Genomic DNA, 22,908 nt, shown 5'->3' with positions numbered 1-22,908 from the left:
ATAGAGAATATAGATGACCAGCCTCACACTCCAGTACAGTAGGTGGTAGAGAATATAGATGAACAGGGGCTGTGACCAGCCTCACACTCCAGTACAGTAGGTGATAGAGAATATAGATGAACAGGGGGCTGTGACCAGCCTCACACTCCAGTACAGTAGGAGATAGATAGATAATATAGATTAACAGGGGGTCGTGACAAGCCTCACACTCCAGTACAGTAGGTGGTAGAGAATATAGATGAACAGGGGCTGTGACCAGCCTCACACTCCAGTACAGTAGGTGATAGAGAATACAGATAAACAGGGGGTCGTGACCAGCCTCACACTCCAGTACAGTAGGTGATAGAGAATACAGATAAACAGGGGGTCGTGACCAGCCTCACACTCCAGTACAGTAGGTGGTAGAGAATATAGATGAACAAGGGGCTGTGACCAGCCTCACACTCCAGTACAGTAGGAGGTAGAGAATATAGATGAACAGGGGCTGTGACCAGCCTCACACTCCAGTAAAGTAGGTGATAGATAAAGAATATAGATGAACAGGGGGCTGTGACCAGCCTCACACTCCAGTACAGTAGGTGATAGATTGAGAATATAGATGAACAGGGGGCTGTGACCAGCCTCACACTCCAGTACAGTAGGTGGCGGTGTATCCACCTTTCAGTTGGTTGCGATCCACCAATAGAAATGTAAAGAAGAAAAAGAAGAAGAAGGACAGGTGAAAGCAATATGGTGGAAGCTGAACATTGGCTCAGAAATATAACACAGCCGTCTTCAAATCAAAAGTCATTTTATTTGGTCACATACACGTGTCCTACAGATGTTATTACAGTCCTACAGTCCTACAGATGTTATTGGGGTGTCTACAGTCCTACAGATGTTATTGGGGTTAGGGTTAGGGTTAGGGTTAGGGTTAGGGTTCTACAGTCAATGTGTTGATAGAACTTTAGTCACATTTTCCTCATATTTGCTTTGTTAAAATCCCCAGCTGCAATAAAAGCAGCCTCAGGATATGTTGTTTCCAGTTCGCATAAAGTCCATTGTAGTTCCTTGAGGGCCGTTGTGGTATCGGCTTGAAGGGGAATATACACGGCTGTGACAATAACTGAAGAGAATTATCTTGGGAGGTAATACGGTCGGCATTTGATTGTGAGGGATTCTAGGTCAGGTGAACAAAAGGACTTGAGTTTCTGTACGTTATCACAATCACATCATGAGTAGTTAATCATGAAACATACACCCCCACCTTTCTTCTTCCCAGAGAGTTCTTTATTCCTGTCTGCCCGATGAACTGAGAACCCAGCTGGCTGTATGGATAGGGACAGTATATCCGGAGAGAGCCATGATTCCCTGAAACAGAGGATATTACAGTCCTTGATCTTTCTCTGGAAGGAGATCCTCGCCCTGAGCACGTCTACTTTATTGTCCAGAGACTGAACATTAGCGAGTAATATACTCAGAAGCGGTGAACGGTGTGCCCGCCTCCTGAGTCGGACTAGAAGTCAACTCTGAATACCTCTTCTCCGACGGTAGTGTCTTGGAGCAGACACTGGAATACGTTAAATTGCCCGGGGAGGGGGGTACGAACAAAGGATCCAATTCGGGAAAGTTGTATTCCTGGTTGTACGTAATATCACAAACAAACAACATTTTGGGCTGATAATGTAAGAAATAACAAAATACTGCCAAGTTGTGTAGGAGCAGAAGAGCCTCATGTCTGTCTGTTGTCATCTTGTTTACCTTGAAGACGGTTTCTAGCTTCTAGCCAACGTTGCCGTATTTTGTAATTTTTTTTGTTTTTTCTTAAATTATTTGCTCAGAACGTTTCTTGAATTATTACCTGCAACCCGGAAATTAACTGTTGAATATTAGATTGGAGCCACTCACCAGCCACTCACCAGCCACTCACCAGCCACTCACCAGCAACTTACCAGCCACTCACCAGCCACTCACCAGCCACTCACCAGCAACTTACCAGCCACTCACCAGCCACTCACCAGCCACTCACCAGCCACTCACCAGCAACTTACCAGCCACTCACCAGCCACTCACCAGCCACTCACCAGCCACTCACCAGCCACTCACCAGCCACTCACCAGCAACTTACCAGCCACTCACCAGCCACTCACCAGCCACTCACCAGCATTTCAAACAGGCTTCCCTGAATTGGATCCTTTGTTTGTGTCACACCCTGATCTGTTTCACCTGTCTTTGTGCTTGTCTCCATCCCCATCCAGGTGTCACACCCTGATCTGTTTCACCTGTCTTTGTGCTTGTCTCCATTCAGGTGTCACACCCTGACCTGTTTCACCTGTCTTTGTGCTTGTCTCCATCCCCATCCAGGTGTCACACCCTGATCTGTTTCACCTGTCTTTGTGCTTGTCTCCATCCAGGTGTCACACCCTGATCTGTTTCACCTGTCTTTGTGCTTGTCTCCATCCAGGTGTCACACCCTGATCTGTTTCACCTGTCTTTGTGCTTGTCTCCATCCAGGTGTCACACCCTGATCTGTTTCACCTGTCTTTGTGCTTGTCTCCATCCAGGTGTCACACCCTGATCTGTTTCACCTGTCTTTGTGCTTGTCTCCATCCAGGTGTCACCCATCTTCCCCATTATCCCCGGTGCATTTATACCTGTGTTCTCTGTTTGTTTTATCCCCGGTGCATTTATACCTGTGTTCTCTGTTTGTTTTATCCCCGGTGCATCTCTGTTTGTCTGTTGCCAGTTTGTCTTGTCTCGTCTACCAGCGTTTTTTCCTTTACTGTTTTTTGTTTGTTAGTTCCTGTTTTCTAGTTCTCCTGGTTTTCGACCATTCTGCCTGCCCTGACCCTGAGCCTGCCGACTATTCTGTACCTCTTGGCACTGCCCTGGATTACTGACCCCTGCCTGCCCTGACCCTGAGCCTGCCGACTATTCTGTACCTCTTGGCACTGCCCTGGATTACTGACCCCTGCCTGCCCTGACCCTGCCTGCCTGCCGTTGTCACGTTGCTATAAGGGATCGGGAGACAGGCGCAGGAATGCGTAATAGGGGATTTTATTGACCCAAATTACAGCGTGCCGTGTGAAGGCACGGGGACGAAGACCAAACAAACACGTATTCAAAACACAGGGTTGAAACCCAAACAAAAGAGCGAAGAGTACCTCGAATAAAGACACGGGGCGTACAAACCACACGGGATGAAACCCGTAATCATCTGCACAGTACAAGTGGCAGGAAAGCCAGACCAACACAGCACAGGTACTCACACGACCAACGGAAAATGTAACAATAAATCAAATCAAAATGTATTTGTCACATACACATGGTTAGCAGATGTTGATCAGGCTGTTGATTAGAGTTGATCAGGCTGTTGATTGTGGCCTGTGGAATGTTGTCCCACTCCTCTTTAATGGCTGTGTGAAGTTGATATTGTCGGGAACTGGAACACGTTGTCGTAACACGTACAGATCCTTGCGATATGGGGCCATGTATTATCATGCTGAAACATGAGGTGATGGCGGCGGATGAATGGCACGACAATGGGCCTCAAATTTAGGCCGTTCGCCCACAAAACGCCATGCATCTCTCTCTCTCTCTCTCTCTCTCTCTCTCTCTCTCTCTCTCTCTCTCTCTCCCCCCCTCCCTCCCTCCCTCCCTCCATCCATCCCTCCCTCCCTCCCTCCGTCTCTCTCAGCTACATGTCTGTGAATGGGGACCGGTGGAAATCTTGGTAAATGATTAAACTAGATAAGATAGAATGGGTCACCATAATGACCCTTGGAATCACAGGCATTTTCACACACACACAGTATCAGTAAGAGTACTGGTCAATGATCACTGTGTCAACAGGAGTTCTGGTCCAGGATCAGTGTGTCAGTAGGAGTTCTGGTTCAGTGTGTTAGTAGAAGTTCTGGTCAGGATCAGTGTGTCAGTAGGAGTTCTAGTCCAGGATCAGAGTCAGTAGGAGTTCTGGTCCAGGATCAGTGTCAGTAGGAGTTCTGGGCCAGGATCTGTGTCAGTAGGAGTTCTGGTCCAGGATCAGTGTCAGTAGGAGTTCTGCGTCAGGATCAGTGTGTCAGTAGGAGTTCTGGTCCAGTTCTGGTCCAGGATCAGTGTCAGTAGGAGTTCTGGTCCAGTTCTGGTCCAGGATCAGTGTCAGCAGGAGTTCGGCATCAGGATCAGTGTGTCAGTAGGAGTTCTGGTCCAGTTCTGGTCCAGGATCAGTGTGTCAGTAGGAGTTCTGGTCCAGTAATAGTCCAGGATCAGTGTATCAATAGGGGTTCTGGTCCAGGATCAGTGTCAGTAGGAGTTCTGGTCCAGTTCTGGTCCAGGATCAGTAGGAGTTCTTCTTTTACCAGTCTGTTTCTGGCTTTAACCATTAACCAGTCTGTTTCAGGCTTTAACCAGTATGTTTCATGCTTTAACCAGTCTGTTTCAGGGTTTAACCATTAACCAGTCTGTTTTAGGCTTTAACCATTAACCAGTCTGTTTCTGGCTTTAACCAGTCTGTTTCAGGCTTTAACCAGTCTGTTTCATGCTTTAACCAGTCTGTTTCAGGCTTTTACCATTAACCAGTCTGTTTCAGGCTTTAACCTTTAACCAGTCTGTTTCAGGCTTTAACCAGTCTGTTTCAGGCTTTAACCAGGCTGTTTCTGGCTTTAACCAGTCTGTTTCAGGCTTTAACCATTAACCAGTCTGTTTCAGGCTTTAACCAGGCTGTTTCTGGCTTTAACCAGTCTGTTTCAGGCTTTAACCATTAACCAGTCTGTTTCAGGCTTTAACCATTAACCAGTCTGTTTCAGGCTTTAACCAGTCTGTTTCAGGCTTTAACCAGTCTGTTTCAGGCTTTAACCATTAACCAGTCTGTTTCAGGCTTTAACCAGTCTGTTTCAGGCTTTAACAAGTCTGTTTCAGGCTTTAACCATTAACCAGTCTGTTTCAGGCTTTAACCAGTCTGTTTCAGGCTTTAACCATTAACCAGTCTGTTTCAGGCTCTAACCAGTCTGTTTCAGGCTTTAACCATTAACCAGTCTGTTTCAGGCTCTAACCAGTCTGTTTCAGGCTTTAACCAGTCTGTTTCAGGCTTTAACCATTAACCAATCTTTTTCAGGCTTTAACCATTAACCAGTCTGTTTCAGGCTTTAACCAGTCTGTTTCAGGCTCTAACCAGTCTGTTTCAGGCTTTAACCAGTCTGTTTCAGGCTTTAACCATTAACCAATCTTTTTCAGGCTTTAACCATTAACCAGTCTGTTTCAGGCTTTAACCAGTCTGTTTCAGGCTTTAACCAGTCTGTTTCAGGCTTTAACCAGTCTGTTTCAGGCTTTTACCATTAACCAGTCTGTTTCAGGCTTTAACCATTAACCAGTCTGTTTCAGGCTTTAACCAGTCTGTTTCTGGCTTTAACCAGTCTGTTTCTGGCTTTAACCAGGCTGTTTCTGGCTTTAACCAGTCTGTTTCAGGCTTTAACCATTAACCAGTCTGTTTCTGGCTTTAACCAGTCTGTTTCTGGCTTTAACCAGTCTGTTTCTGGCTTTAACCAGTCTGTTTCAGGCTTTAACCATTAACCAGTCTGTTTCTGGCTTTAACAAGTCTGTTTCTGGCTTTAACCAGGCTGTTTCTGGCTTTAACCAGTCTGTTTCAGGCTTTAACCATTAACCAGTCTGTTTCTGGCTTTAACCATTAACCAGTCTGTTTCTGGCTTTAACCATTAACCAGTCTGTTTCTGGCTTTAACCAGTCTGTTTCTGGCTTTAACCAGTCTGTTTCTGGCTTTAACCAGTCTGTTTCTGGCTTTAACCAGTCTGTTTCTGGCTATCTGGAAACTAAACTATATCCCACTGAATGACTAGGCCTGTGTCCTCAATGGCACCCTAATACTGCGTTCGGGAAGTATTCACAGCCTTTTAAATTACAGCCTGAATTTGATATGGATTAAATGTACATGTTATGCCACTGATATACTCTCTCTCTCACAATACCCCGTAATGGAGAAAAAAAAGTGGAATTATGTTTTTTAGAATTTTTGACAAATTGATAAAAAATGAAAGGCTGAAATGTCTTCAAGCCTAAATAAGTTCAGGAGAAAAAATGTGCTTAAAAGTCACATAATAAATTGCATGGACTCACTCTGTGTGCAATAACAGTGTTTATCATTCATTTTGAATAACTACCTCATCTCTGTACCCCACACATGCAAGTAGGGTCCCTCAGTCAAGCAGTGAATTTCAAACACAGATTCAACCACAAATACCAGGGAGGTTTTCCACTGCCTTGCATCCTATCGGTAGATGGGTAAAAAAACAAACAGACATTGAATATCCATTTGAGTTATTAATTACACTTTAGCTGCTGTATCAATACACCCAGTCACTACGAAGATACAGGCGTCCTTCCTAACTCAGTTGCCGGAGAGGAAGGAAACCGCTCAGAGATTTAACCATGAGACCTATGGTGACTTTAAAACAGTTACAGAGTTTAATGGCTGTTATAGGAGAAAACTGAGGATGGATCAACAACATTGTAGTTACTCCACAATACTAACCTGTCCACCCCCAGAAAACATGGTTCAGTCTGCTGTCCCCCAGAAAACAGACATATTAACCTCAGTCCACCACCCTGGGGTAGGGGTAAACTGGTAGACAAATTAACCTTTCTCTGGGACAATAAAACACAAGGCCAAATAAACACTGGAGTTGCTTATTACCAAGACGACACAGAACGTTTCCCGAGTGGCCTAGTTACAGTTTTGACTTTTTTGTGTCTTGAAAATCTATGGCAAGACATGAAAATGTCTGTCTGCGCAATGATCAACAACCAACTTTAAAGAGTTTAAATAATCATAAAAACACTAATGGGCAAATATTAGATGGCTCTGCTCAGCGTTCTGAGAAGGGAGAACCACGTATGTAACCACGGTTACTACTGCCTCAACCACACTGGAAAGTGCTAAATTACCCTCCCACCTTTCTGCCCAAGCAGCAGAACTCTTTGCACTCACTAGAGATGGCATATTAGCTAAAGGCCAGTCTGCTACCATCTATACAGATAGCAGATATGCCTTTGGTGGGGTACATGATTTTGGGTACTCTGTGGAAACAGCGCGGCTTCCTGACCTCCTCTGGTCAGACAATCTCTCATTTAAACCTTGTTAATAACTTACTAAAGGCTATTTTGCTCCCATCTGAAGTTGTTGTTTGTAAGTGCATCACTCATGCTAACTCTTCCGATTCTGTCTCCAAAGGTAACGCTATGGCTGACTTGGTAGCTAAGGCAGAGCCTGTCTCCGTGGAGACCCCATCTGTGTTACAGATGGTTTCACTTCCTGATCATAACATCCTCATCCTCCGTGTGAGTCCTGTTGAGTTAAGGAAGCGGAAACACCTATGTTCATATGACCAGGTGCAGAAACTCTGGCTGGGCTCCTGGCTGGGCTCCTGGCTGGGCTCCTGGCTGGGCCTCTGGTTGGGCTCCTGGCTGGGCCTCTGGCTGGTCTCCTGGCTGGGCCTCTGGCTGGGCCCCTGGCTGGGCCCCTGGCTGGGCCTCTGGCTGGGCCCCTGGCTGGGCCCCTGGCTGGGCTCCTGGCTGGGCCTCTGGCTGGGCTCCTGGCCAGTCTACCAGTCTTACCACTGTTCATGTTTCCCCTACATAGCTAAGTTGTCACATGGTGAGGGTCATGTGTCAAAGGGGGGAGTTGTTGATTTTGTAAATACATTTTGGTTTGCACCTGGGTTTTCTGTGTTTGCAATTTTGTGCAAAAATGTGTTTGACTAACAACAAGGAAGAGAGATTCTGATGCCGGCTCATCTGACCCCTGAAGGACCATTTGAACACATAATGATGGATTTTATTGAACTCTCTCCTTGTCAGGGTTACAAATATTGTCTGGTGATAGTGGATGCCTTCTCCAATGGGGTAGAGGCGTTCCCCTGTTGACATTCCACTGCTATGGCTATGGGGCAGCAGGGAAGCCTAGTGGTCAGAGCGTTGGACTTGTAATCAAAAAGGTTGCTAGATCGAGTCCCCGAGCTGACAAGGTAAAAATCTGTCGTTCTGCCCCCTGAACAAGGCAGTTAACCCACTGTTCCTAGACCAGTTAACCCACTGTTCCACTGTTCCTAGACCAGTTAACCCACTGTTCCTAGACCAGTTAACCCACTGTTCCTAGACCAGTTAACCCACTGTTCCTAGACCAGTTAACCCACTGTTCCTAGACCAGTTAACCCGCTGTTCCTAGACCAGTTAACCCACTGTTCCCCTGAACAAGGCAGTTAACCCACTGTTCCTAGGCCAGTTAACCCACTGTTCTTGGGCCAGTTAACCCACTGTTCCACTGTCCCTAGGCCAGTTAACCCACTGTTCCAAGGCCGTCATTGAAAATAATAATTTGTTCTTAACTGACTTGCCTGGTTAAATCAAATGGCAGAGGTCAAGGATCTCCTGAGAGAGATCCATCCCAAGGTGGGGGTTACCATCGGCTACGAAAACCAACTGACATTTACTCCTGAGGTGCCGACCTGTTGCACCCTCTAGAACCAAATCAAATCCTAAACCCTATTGAGCATCTGTGGGGCATCCTCAAACGGAAGGTGGAGGAGTACAAGGTCTCTAACATCCACCAGCTCCGTGATGTCGTCATGGAGGAGTGGAAGAGGACTCCAGTGGCAACCTGTGAAGCTCTGCTGAACTCCATGCCCAAGAGGGTTAAGGCAGTGCTGGTGGTGGCAACACAAAATATTGACACTTTGGGCCCAATTTGGACATTAATGGCTGTGTGTTTACACAAATCTACACAAATCTACACTGTTATACAAGATGTACACTCACTACTTTACATTGTAGCAAAGTGTCATTTCTTCAGTGTTGTCACATGAAAAGATATACTCAAATATTTACAAAAATGTGAGGGGTGTACTCACTTTTGTGATATACTGTAGATCCTGTGTACAAGAACCTGTTCTGATCCAACCCTAACTAACCCCATTCAGAACCTGTTCTGATCCAACCCCGACGAACCCCATTCAGAACCTGTCCTGATCCAACCCCGACGAACCCCATTCAGAACCTGTCCTGATCCAACCCCGACGAACCCCATTCAGAACCTGTTCCGATCCAACACCGACAAACCCCATTCAGAACCTGTCCTGATCCAACCCCGACGAACCCCATCCAGAACCTGTCCTGAATCAACCCCGACGAACCCCAATCAGAACCTGTTCCGATCCAACCCTGACAAACCCCATTCAGAACCTGTCCTGATCCAACCCCGACGAACCCCAATCAGAACCTGTTCTGATCCAACCCCTGTGGGAATGTCAACATGTGTTAATCCTAGTGTCTTCCCAACAGGAAGTAGCTGGAAGAAGGGAACATGTAGCTCAGGAAACCCTGTTTAGACTGAGAGTGGGGCACACAATTGTTGACGCGGAAAACTGACTATCGTTCTCCTCATCGATTTGGCACAGCAACATTTACTGATTGGATCTGTGGTTATCAAGCCTGTCTCTACCTACCAACACATTGGACAGGGTGCTGTATTTTCGGTAAACTAAACATCTCCCTTGTGGTAATGCATAAAACTAGCTCCTCCACTCCAAGCAGGTTACGATTAATTAAGAGAGGCATCTCGCAATCCCAATGATGTCCCCAGTGACTCGCGACGATCCTCAAAATTGCCCGTGGGTTAATCCCCTGGTATGGGGCATCGGAGAACGCACATGAGTTGGATCGGTTAGAATATCATTTGGAATCCATGGTAAATTTAACCACTTCAGGGTTTTCAATTATAAGACCAGAGTTGCAAATTGACTATCAGAAAGAGAAGAAGACAGGAGGGAACATTGTCTTCATACGTGAATGTGTCTGTACCTATTCTAAACCATGTGAATGTGTCTTTACCTATCCTAAACCATGTGAAGGGATGGCGTGATTATTGGGGAACCAATTACTTGTCTCCACAATGTCTGTGCGCCAGTCACTCCCTCCTTTGGCCTGGGGATAAGGTTTGAGACAAGATGTGTGTGGTAGTGTCTGGAACCACTGTATGTCACCTCTGATGTTACACCTATCCTGGGGTAGTGTATGACCTAGAGGCTCACTCCCCTCACTGTGATGTGTGGGGTAGTGTATGACCTAGAGGCTCACTCCCCTCACTGTGATGTGTGGGGTAGTGTCTGGAACCACTGTATGTCCTCTCTGATGTTGCACCTATCCTGGGGTAGTGTATGACCTAGAGGCTCACTCCCCTCAGTGAACTTGTCCATTAGAGGGGTCAAGAAGGGGTTTTACTGGAGATGGGAGTATCTGGAGTTGACAATTGATTTATGCCATAGACTGAGTTGGTGTTTCTGTGCTATGAAGTACCAGGGACGAGACCGGAGCCTCGTCTCAGGGGCCAAACTGAACAATAAAAACAGTCTTCATAGCAAATGCTATCGGTCTGCGTGATACTCCTTTCTCATTTATCAAGTCCCACCTTGTGACCCATTCCACACGTCTGTTGTTTGTCATGTAGACTGAGGGGTGGATCTTTGCTATAAAATATTTTTTGTAGCCTTTGTGTCGTGGCTCTCAAGGAATCCTCTGATTCTGATTGGTTCGTCTGTTGTCCAACACATTCGTCGACCAGCCAATCGCTACTGCAGAGCTCTCACTAATAAAGATTCTGTTTATTATTAACCAGTCTGTTTCTGGCTTTAACCAGTCTGTTTCTGGCTTTTACCAGTCTGTTTCTGTCTCTCACTAATAAAGATTCTGTTTAACTACGACTTGTGTGATACGTTTGTCTCTCCTCATTTGATAATACAGAAATGAACCACCACATGCACTGCAGTATATAATTCAACTTGTCAACACTGGAGATAGGAGGTAAGGTGCTGGGGCCATTTTAGTGCCCACAAGAGCAGTGGTCGTTTATCATTCAGCCATTTTACCTCACCCACCTGGCTGATGGTGCCACCCCTGGCAGCCATTTTGTGTCCTCTCCCTCCTAGTTGCAGTGGGAGTGAATGGATGAGTTCCTGCCCAACTAGATGCCCAAGTGTTGATTTGCATCAACCAATGGTTGTGTGACACGTTATTTATACCTATCCAGGCGCTGTAAGATTTAGCATGAGTCTACAATATAGTCGGGGAGGAACTCGACCAATGTGATTTAGCAGCCATGTTGTGTCCTCCCCCTTCCCAGTTGCAGTGGAAGGGAATGTGATTTAGCAGCCATGTTGTGTCCTCCCCCTTCCCAGTTGCAGTAGAAGGGAATGTGAATTAGCAGCCATGTTGTGTCCTCCCCCTTCCCAGTTGCAGTGGAATGTGAATGAATTAAATTGGTAGTACCTCCAGACCACGCGTTGGGGCAGCCTACCCAGGGCTCCAGCCAGTTTGTGAGTGATGTCCTCTGAGAGGTATTTGACCCCGGCGCCAAACGATACGACCACGAAGCCATGCTCCGCCGTGTCATTTACCCACGACTCAAAGTCCTGCAGCGCGCACACACACACACACACACACACGCACACACACACACACACACACACACACACACACACACACACACACACACACACACACACACACACACACACACACACACACACACACACACACACACACACACACACACACACACGCACGCACACACACACACACACACACACAGAGAGAGAGAGAGGAGACAGTTAAAATCTAGACATAGGACTATCCGTTGTCCAACACACAACAACACACAGAGACACACACACACCTAACACCCCGTTACTACTGTCTCCACGACTACTGTATCCCTGGACGCTGTTTACATCATCATCAAACTATATTGATATAAAACAGAGAATTAAACCATAACAGAATGTGACGTCACATGCCAGCAGAAGAGTCACATGATCATTCTACTTCTGTCTGTCTCCCATGACCCTGGTTGACCCCTGAGTGAGGTGATAGTCCCCACCCTTCTCTCTGTGTCACAAGTTTCCCCTAGCAACAGATCTAGGATCAGCTTTCCCTTCCCCAATCATAACCATTAGTGGGGGGAAATGTAAAACTCTCACACACACACACACACACACACACACACACACACACACACACACACACACACACACACACACACACACACACACACACACACACACACACACACACACACACACACACACACAGAGAGAGAGGAGACAGTTCAAATCTAGACATAGGACTGACTATCTGTTGTCCAACACACAACAACACACAGACACACACACACACACACACACACACACACACACTAAATAGGTAATCTTAGTGAAGAACTAAAGCCAACTGATGTAGCATCGTAAACAGAGCTGTTTGTGCTTTGGTCCAGGCTTTACTCATTTGTCATTGTCACAGTGTCTCTCAAATGGCCCTCTATTCTCTATGTAGTGTGACTGATATGGATCACGGTGCCATTTGGGCCAATCAGCCTTAAGGCAGGAAGGGGTTCTGTCTAGCTAACACAAATACAGGTTAGACATATAGCTATCAGGCTCCTCCAAGACAACTAAGCTAGCTACATGTTGGGTCAAAGAAGAAGCCCATGAACGTTAGCATGAACGTTAGCATGATGGTTAACTGTGTCTCATTACATATCCTGTTATTAAAGCTCTTTAGCCGTTAGCAATGTTAGCATGATGGTTAACTGTGTCTCATTACGTATCCTGTTATCGAAGCTCTTTAGCCGTTAGCAATGTTAGCATGATGGTTAACTGTGTCTCATTACATATCCTGTTATTAAAGCTCTTTAGCCGTTAGCAATGTTAGCATGATGGTTAACTGTGTCTCATTACGTATCCTGTTATTAAAGCTCTTTTGCCGTTAGCAATGTTAGCATGATGGTTAACTGTGTCTCATTACGTATCCTGTTATCAAAGCTCTTTAGCCATTAGCAATGTTAGCATGATGGTTAACTGTGTCTCATTACGTATCAAGTATTTAAAGCTCGTTAGCCGTTAGCAATGTTAGCATGATGGTTAACTGTGTCTCATTACATAGCCTGTTATCAAAGCTCCTTAGCCGTTAGAAATGTTAGCATGATGGCTAACTGTGTTTAGCTGTTAGCATGACATGCTGTATGTAGCCAGTTAGCTAGCCTGGTAATAGGGAACAATAGTGCCCTGTGTTGGTTAATAATGCATTTCATATGTCACATTAAGACACATTGTGCCAGAACACTGAGCCCAGTGACACACTCAATGGAGTGTATAAACATTAGCCTAGCACGCTAACAGCCAAGCTGAATGTCTGCCATTGTACAGTCTGGCCTGAAAAGGCCTCATTTGGGTGACTGGGAGGGAGGGAATGATGTGAAGACAGGGGGAGAGAAGGAGAGAGGGATGAGAGGGGAGGAGAGATGGTCTCTAGGCAGATTGTGTGTGTGTGTGTGTGTGTGTGTGTGTGTGTGTGTGTGTGTGTGTGTGTGTGTGTGTGTGTGTGTGTGTGTGTGTGTGTGTGTGTGTGTGTGTGTACTCTGGGGATGGCACGGGCTATAAACCTAGGACACACTGGTCCTAGTGTCTCTACAACACAGACCCTGTACGTGTGTTTGTATCACAGGCCCAGAGAGAGAGAGAGAGAGAGAGAAAGAGAGAAAGAGGGGGAGAGCGAGATAGAGAGATGGGGGCGGAGAGATTGTGTGTGTTACAATGGTCCTCTTTTCCACCCTGACCCTCGACCCCACCGCCAGAACAATGCCTTCTTATTGGCTAGAGCCACATTCCCCTCCACACTGGATGCCGGCGGCCCGCGCTCTCTCGTCTCCGTACGTCATAGCTGACCCCAACCCCGCGAGCTGACCCCAACCTTGCGAGCTGACCGCTGAACCATTTCCCCACCCCGCTCGGCATGGCAGGGGCCAAACCAACCAGATCAATCATAGAGAGCTTTGGGGGTCTTTTCACCTTTATTTATTTATTATTTAATTGTACCTTTATTTAACTAGGCAAGTCAGTTAAAGAACAAATTCTTATTTACACTGATGGCCCTAGAAACAGTGGGTTAACTGCCTTGTTCAGGGGCAGAAAGACAGGGATTCAATTTAGCAACCATTCGGTTACTGGCCCAACACTCTAACCACTAGGCTACCTGCCTCACCAAACAAGGGGAGAGAGAGAGAGAGACAGAGAGAGAGAGAGACAGAGAGAGAGACTGAGAGAGAGAGACAGAGAGAGAGACTGAGAGACAGAGCGATAGAGAGAGAGAGACAGAGAGAGAGAGACAGAGAGAGAGAGAGAGAGAGAGAGAGAGAGAGAGAGAGAGAGAGATAGAAAAGAGCCGTTAAATTCTACAACCACCTAAAAGGAAGCGATTCCCAAACCTTCCATAACAAAGCCATCACCTACAGAGAGATGAACCTGGAGAAGAGTCCCCTGAGCAAGCTGGTCCTGGGGCTCTGTCCACAAACACAAACACACCCTACAGAGCCCCAGGACAACAGCACAATTAGACCCAACCAAATCATGAGAAAACAAAAAGATAATTACTTGACACATTGGAAAGAATTAACAAAAAAACAGTGCAAACTAGAATGCTATTTGGCCCTACACAGAGAGTACACAGCGGAAGAATACCTGACCACTGTGACTGACCCAAAATTAAGGAAAGCTTTGACTATGTACAGACTCAGTGAGCATAGCCTTGCTATTGAGAAAGTCCGCCGTAGGCAGACCTGGCTCTCAAGAGAAGACAGGCCATGTGCTCACTGCCCACAAAATGAGGTGGAAACTGAGCTGCACTTCCTAACCTCCTGCCCAATGTATGACCATATTAGAGAGACATATTTCCCTCAGATTACACAGATCCACAAAGAATTCGAAAACAAATCCAATTTTGAAAAACTCCCATATCTACTGGGTGAAATTCCACAGTGTGCCATCACAGCAGCAAGATTTGTGATCTGTTGCCACGAGAAAAGGGCAACCAGTGAAGAACAAACACCATTGTAAATACGACCCATATTTATGCTTATTTATTTTATCTTGTGTCCTCTAACCATTTGTACATTGTTAAAACACTGTATATATATAATATGACATTTGTAATGTCTTTATTGTTTTGAAACTTCTGTATGTGTAATGTTTACTGTTAATTTTTGTTGTTTTTCACTTTATATATTCACTTTATATTTTATCTACCTCACTTGCTTTGACAATGTTAACACATGTTTCCCATGCCAATAAAGCCCTTGAATTGAATTGAATTGAATTGAGAGAGAGACAGAGAGACAGAGAGACAGAGACAGAGAGAGAGAGAGACAGAGAGAGAGAGACTGAGAGAGAGAGACAGAGAGAGAGAGAGAGAGACAGAGAGAGAGAGATAGAGAGAGAGAGAGACAGAGAGACAGAGAGACAGAGAGAGAGAGAGACAGAGAGAGAGAGACAGAGAGAGAGAGAGACAGAGAGAGAGAGACTGAGAGAGAGAGACAGAGAGAGAGAGAGAGAGACTGAGAGAGAGAGACAGAGAGAGAGAGACAGAGAGAGAGAGAGAGAGAGACAGAGAGAGAGAGATAGAGAGAGAGAGAGAGAGACAGAGAGAGAGAGAGAGAGAGAGAGAGAGACAGAGAGAGAGAGACAGAGAGAGAGAGACAGAGAGAGAGAGACAGAGAGAGAGACAGAGAGAGTCAGAGAGAGAGAGAGCGAGAGAGATGCTCAGAAGGCTTTGCTCACACTTACTGGTCCGAGGCCAAACCACACGACTAACAACATTGGACACTTTATGGAACACAAAGCCTTCACCATCTCATCCTGAAATTTCCAAAGCCGGAGGTCATCTGCATTTTGGTCTAAAGAGCAGGAACCTGGACTTCACCAAAGAAATCAGAAATACAGACATTGTCATCCTACCAGAAACATGGTATAGAGGAGATGTACCAACTGGTTGCCCTCTAGGTTACAGAGAGCTGGTAGTCCCATCCACCAAACTACCAGGTGGGTGGTATAGAGGAGATGGACCCACTGGTTGTCCTCTAGGTTACAGAGAGCTGGTAGTCCCATCCACCACACTACCAGGTGGGTGGTATAGAGGAGATGGACACACTGGTTGTCCTCTAGGTTACAGAGAGCTGGTAGTCCCATCCACCAAACTACCAGGTGGGTGGTATAGAGAAGACGGACCCACTGGTTGTCCTCTAGGTTACAGAGAGCTGGTAGTCCCATCCACCACACTACCAGGTGGGTGGTATAGAGGAGATGGACACACTGGTTGTCCTCTAGGTTACAGAGAGCTGGTAGTCCCATCCACCAAACTACCAGGTATAGAGGAGACGGACCCACTGGTTGTCCTCTAGGTTACAGAGAGCTGGTAGTCCCATCCACCAAACTACCAGGTGGGTGGTATAGAGGAGACGGACCCACTGGTTGTCCTCTAGGTTACAGAGAGCTGGTAGTCCCATCCACCACACTACCAGGTGGGTGGTATAGAGGAGATGGACACACTGGTTGTCCTCTAGGTTACAGAGAGCTGGTAGTCCCATCCACCACACTACCAGGTGGGTGGTATAGAGGAGATGGACCCACTGGTTGTCCTCTAGGTTACAGAGAGCTGGTAGTCCCATCCACCACACTACCAGGCGGGTGGTATAGAGGAGATGGACCCACTGGTTGCCCTCTAGGTTACAGAGAGCTGGTAGTCCCATCCACCACACTACCAGGTGGGTGGTATAGAGGAGATGGACCCACTGGTTGTCCTCTAGGTTACAGAGAGCTGGTAGTCCCATCCACCAAACTACCAGGTGGGTGGTATAGAGGAGATGGACCCACTGGTTGTCCTCTAGGTTACAGAGAGCTGGTAGTCCCATCCACCACACTACCAGGTATAGAGGAGATGGACCCACTGGTTGTCCTCTAGGTTACAGAGAGCTGGTAGTCCCATCCACCACACTACCAGGTGGGTGGTATAGAGGAGATGGACCCACTGGTTGTCCTCTAGGTTACAGAGAGCTGGTAGTCCCATCCACCAAACTACCAGGTGGGTGGTATAGAGGAGATGGACCCACTGGTTGTCCTCTAGGTTACAGAGAGCTGGTAGTCCCATCCACCACACTACCAGGTGGGTGGTATAGAGGAGATGGACCCACTGGTTGCCCTCTAGGTTACAGAGAGCTGGTAGTCCCATCCACCAAACTACCAGGTATAGAGGAGATGGACCCACTGGTTGTCCTCTAGGTTACAGAGAGCTGGTAGTCCCATCCACCACACTACCAGGTATAGAGGAGACGGACCCACTGGTTGTCCTCTAGGTTACAGAGAACTGGTAGTCCGATACACCACACTACCAGGTGGGTGGTATAGAGGAGATGGACCCACTGGTTGCCCTCTAGGTTACAGAGAGCTGGTAGTCCCATCCACCACACTACCAGGTGGGTGGTATAGAGGAGATGGACCCACTGGTTGTCCTCTAGGTTACAGAGAACTGGTAGTCCGATACACCACACTACCAGGTGGGTGGTATAGAGGAGATGGACCCACTGGTTGTCCTCTAGGTTACAGAGAGCTGGTAGTCCCATCCACCACACTACCAGGTATAGAGGAGATGGACCCACTGGTTGTCCTCTAGGTTACAGAGAGCTGGTAGTCCCATCCACCACACTACCAGGTATAGAGGAGATGGACCCACTGGTTGTCCTCTAGGTTACAGAGAGCTGGTAGTCCCATCCACCACACTACCAGGTATAGAGGAGATGGACTCACTGGTTGTCCTCTAGGTTACAGAGAGCTGGTAGTCCCATCCACCACACTACCAGGTATAGAGGAGACGGACCCACTGGTTGTCCTCTAGGTTACAGAGAGCTGGTAGTCCCATCCACCACACTACCAGGTATAGAGGAGATGGACCCACTGGTTGTCCTCTAGGTTACAGAGAGCTGGTAGTCCCATCCACCACACTACCAGGTGGGTGGTATAGAGGAGATGGACCCACTGGTTGACCTCTAGGTTACAGAGAGCTGGTAGTCCCATCCACCACACTACCAGGTGGGTGGTATAGAGGAGATGGACCCACTGGTTGCCCTCTAGGTTACAGAGAGCTGGTAGTCCCATCCACCAAACTACCAGGTGGGTGGTATAGAGGAGACAGACCCACTGGTTGCCCTCTAGGTTACAGAGAGCTGGTAGTCCCATCCACCACACTACCAGGTGGGTGGTATATAGGAGATGGACCCACTGGTTGTCCTCTAGGTTACAGAGAGCTGGTAGTCCCATCCACCACACTACCAGGTGGGTGGTATAGAGGAGATGGACCCACTGGTTGTCCTCTAGGTTACAAAGAGCTGGTAGTCCCATCCACCACACTACCAGGTGGGTGGTATATAGGAGATGGACCCACTGGTTGTCCTCTAGGTTACACAGAGCTGGTAGTCCCATCCACCACACTACCAGGTGGGTGGTATAGAGGAGATGGACCCACTGGTTGCCCTCTAGGTTACAGAGAGCTGGTAGTCCCATCCACCACACTACCAGGTGGGTGGTATAGAGGAGATGGACCAACTGGTTGCCCTCTAGGTTACAGAGAGCTGGTAGTCCCATCCACCACACTACCAGGTATAGAGGAGATGGACCCACTGGTTGTCCTCTAGGTTACAGAGAGCTGGTAGTCCCATCTACCACACTACCAGGTGGGTGGTATAGAGGAGATGGACCCACTGGTTGTCCTCTAGGTTACAGAGAGCTGGTAGTCCCATCCACCACACTACCAGGTGGGAAACAGGGAAGAGACTCAGGGGGTATGCTAATTTGGTATCGAGCAGACCTAACTCACTCTATTAAATTAGTCAAAACAGGAATATTTTACTTCTGGCTAGAAATTCAAAAGGAAATGATCTCAACAGAGAAAAATGTCCTCCTGTGTGCTACCTATATCCCCCCACTAGAATCCCCATACTTTAATGAAGACAGCTTCTCCATCCTGGAGGGGGAAATCAATCATTTCCAGGCCAAGGGACATGTACTAGTCTGTAACGACCTAAATGCCAGAACGGGACCAGAACCTAACACCCTCAGCACACAGGGGGACAAACACCTGCCTGGAGGTGACAGCATTCCCACTCCCCCAAATCCCCTTAGGCACAACTATGACAACATAACCAACAAAAATGGGTCACAACTCCTGCAGCTCTGACACACGCTGGGCATGTACATAGTCAATGGTAGGCTTCGGGGGGACTCCTACAATAGGTACACCTATAGCTCATCTCTAGGCAGTAGTACTGTAGACTACTTTATCACTGACCTCAACCCAGAGTCTCAGAGCGTTCACAGTCAGCCCACTGAGCTCCCCACAGAGTCTCTCAGAGCGTTCACAGTCAGTCCACTGACCTCAACCCAGACTCCTACGGTAGGTACACCAATAGCTCATCTCTAGGCAGTAGTACTGTAGACTAGTTTATCATTGACCTCAACCCAGAGTCTCTCAGAGCGTTCACAGTCAGTCCACTGACACCCCTATCAGATCACAACAAAATCACAGTATACTTGAAAAGAGCTATAGTCAATCATGAGGCACCAAAGCCAAAGGAACTGAGTAATATTAAAACTACCTTTGGCTGGGGGCAGTATTGAGTGGCTTGGATGAATAAGGTGCCCAGAGGTGCCCAGAGTAAACTGCCTGCTACTCAGTCCCAGAAGCTAAGATATTAGCTTATATTTATATATTATTAGTATATTTGGATAGAAAACACTGAAGTTTCTAAAACTGTTTGAATGATGTCTGTGAGTATAACAGACCTCATATGGCAGGCGAAAACCTGAGGTTTGTAGTTTTTCAACTCATTGCCTATCGAATATACAGTGTCTATGGGGTCATTTTGCACTTCCTAAGGCTTCCACTAGATGTCAACAGTCTTTAGAACCTTGTTTGATGCTTCTACTGTGAGGGAGGGGGGAATCAGAGGGGATTGAGTCAGAGGTCTGCCAGAGAGGCATGAGCTGACCACGCGCGTTCACGTGAGAGGTAGCTTGCTTTCCATTGCATTTCTACAGACAAAGGAATTCTCTGGTTGGAACATTATTGAAGATTTATGATAAAAACATCCTAAATATTGATTCTATACATCGTTTGACATGTTTCTAACAGAACTTTCTTTCTGTTCTGAACTTTCGCTCGCGCGTCATGAATTTGAATTACTGGGCTAAACAAACAAAAAGATAATTTTGCACGCCCAATTTTTAAGTTTTTGATTTGTTAAAAAAGTTTGAAATATCCAATAAATGTCGTTCCACTTCATGATTGTGTCCCACTTGTTGTTGATTCTTCACAAAAAAATACAGTTTTATATCTTTATGTTTGAAGCCTGAAATGTGGCAAAAGGTCGCAAAGTTCAAGGGGGCCGAATACTTTCGCAAGGCACTGTATCACTGGAGGAGCCCAACACTGGAGGAGACTAACACTGGATATAACACTGGAGGATACCAACCATATATATAACACTGGAGGAGACCAACACTGGAGGAGACCAACACTGGATATAACACTGGAGGATACCAACCATATATATAACACTGGAGGAGACCAACACTGGAGGAGACTAACACTGGATATAACACTGGAGGATACCAACCATAGATATAACACTGGAGGAGACCAACCATAGATATAACACTGGAGGAGACTAACACTGGATATAACACTGGAGGATACCAACCATAGATATAACACTGGAGGAGACTAACCATAGATATAACACTGGAGGAGACCAACCATATATATAACACTGGAGGAGACCAACCATATATATAACACTGGAGGAGACCAACCATATATATAACACTGGAGGAGACCAACCATATATATAACACTGGAGGAGACCAACACTGGAGGAGACCAACACTGGATATAACACTGGAGGATACCAACCATATATATAACACTGGAGGAGACCAACACTGGAGGAGACTAACACTGGATATAACACTGGAGGATACCAACCATAGATATAACACTGGAGGAGACCAACCATATATATAACACTGGAGGAGACCAACCATAGATATAACACTGGAGGATACCAACCATAGATATAACACTGGAGGAGACCAACACTGGAGGAGACTAACACTGGATATAACACTGGAGGATACCAACCATAGATATAACACTGGAGGAGACCAACCATATATATAACACTGGAGGATACCAACCATAGATATAACACTGGAGGAGACCAACACTGGAGGAGACTAACACTGGATATAACACTGGAGGATACCAACCATATATATAACACTGGAGGAGACCAACACTGGAGGAGACCAACACTGGATATAACACTGGAGGATACCAACCATATATATAACACTGGAGGAGACCAACACTGGAGGAGACTAACACTGGATATAACACTGGAGGATACCAACCATAGATATAACACTGGAGGAGACCAACCATATATATAACACTGGAGGAGACCAACCATATATATAACACTGGAGGAGACCAACCATATATATAACACTGGAGGAGACCAACCATATATATAACACTGGAGGAGACCAACACTGGAGGAGACTAACACTGGATATAACACTGGAGGATACCAACTATAGATATAACACTGGAGGAGACCAACCATATATATAACACTGGAGGAGACCAACCATATATATAACACTGGAGGAGACCAACACTGGAGGAGACTAACACTGGATATAACACTGGAGGAGACCAACCATAGATATAACACTGGAGGAGACCAACCATATATATAACACTGGAGGAGACCAACACTGGAGGAGACCAACACTGGAGGAGACCAACACCGGAGGAGACCAACCATAGATATAACACTGGAGGAGACCAACCATATATATAACACTGGAGGAGACCAACACTGGAGGAGACCAACCATAGATATAACACTGGAGGAGACCAACCATAGATATAACACTGGAGGAGACCAACACTGGAGGACCCCACCCATAGATATAACACTGGAGGAGACCAACCATAGATATAACACTGGAGGAGACCAACACTGGAGGAGACCAACACAGGAGGAGATCAACACTGGAGGAGCCCACCCATAGATATAACACTGGAGGTCACCAACCATAGATATAACACTGGAGGAGACCAACACTGGAGACCAACACTGGAGTAGACCAACACTGGAGGTCACCAACCATAGATATAACACTGGAGGAGACCAACCATAGATATCACACTGGAGGAGACCAACCATAGATATAACACTGGATGAGACCAACCATAGATATAACACTGGAGGAGACCAACCATAGATATAACACTGGAGGAGCCCAACCATAGATATAACACTGGAGGAGACCAACCATAGATATAACACTGGAGGAGACCAACACTGGAGGAGACCAACCATAGATATAACACTGGAGGAGGCCAACCATAGATATAACACTGGAGGAGCCCAACCATAGATATAACACTGGAGTTGACCAACCATAGATATAACACTGGAGGAGACCAATACTGGAGGAGACCAACCATAGATATAACACTGGAGGAGACCAACCATAGATATAACACTGGAGGAGACCAACACTGGAGGAGACCAACAATGGAGGAGACCAACCATAGATTAAACACTGGAGGAGACCAACCATAGATATAACAGTGGAGGAGACCAACACTGGAGGAGACCAACCATAGATATAACACTGGAGTTGACCAACCATAGATATAACACTGGAGGAGACCAATACTGGAGGAGACCAACCATAGATATAACACTGGAGGAGACCAACCATAGATATAACACTGGAGGAGACCAACACTGGAGGAGACCAACAATGGAGGAGACCAACCATAGATTAAACACTGGAGGAGACCAACCATAGATATACCACTGGAGGAGACCAACACTGGAGGAGCCCAACCATAGATATAACACTGGAGGAGACCAACCATAGATATAACACTGGAGGAGACTAACCATAGATATAACACTGGAGGAGA

General features: G+C 46.5%; 1 protein-coding gene across 1 annotated transcript in view; it reads right to left on the bottom strand.

Annotated features, from left to right (window-relative positions):
- Nucleotides 1-22,908, bottom strand: part of ugt8 (UDP glycosyltransferase 8) — a 98,256-nt gene that overhangs the window by 48,042 nt on the left and 27,306 nt on the right. The window contains exon 4 of the mRNA XM_036971968.2: nucleotides 11,311-11,453. Within this exon, the coding sequence (XP_036827863.1) occupies nucleotides 11,311-11,453 (143 nt within the window). The remainder of the gene's footprint in view (nucleotides 1-11,310; nucleotides 11,454-22,908) is intronic.

This window comes from Oncorhynchus mykiss, chromosome 10 (assembly GCF_057628025.1).
Source record: "Oncorhynchus mykiss isolate SJ-2025 chromosome 10, ASM5762802v1, whole genome shotgun sequence".
NCBI classification, from domain to species: domain Eukaryota; kingdom Metazoa; phylum Chordata; class Actinopteri; order Salmoniformes; family Salmonidae; genus Oncorhynchus; species Oncorhynchus mykiss.
Note: the sequence above shows the minus strand (reverse complement) of the source record. Positions and strands in the feature narration are given on the sequence as shown.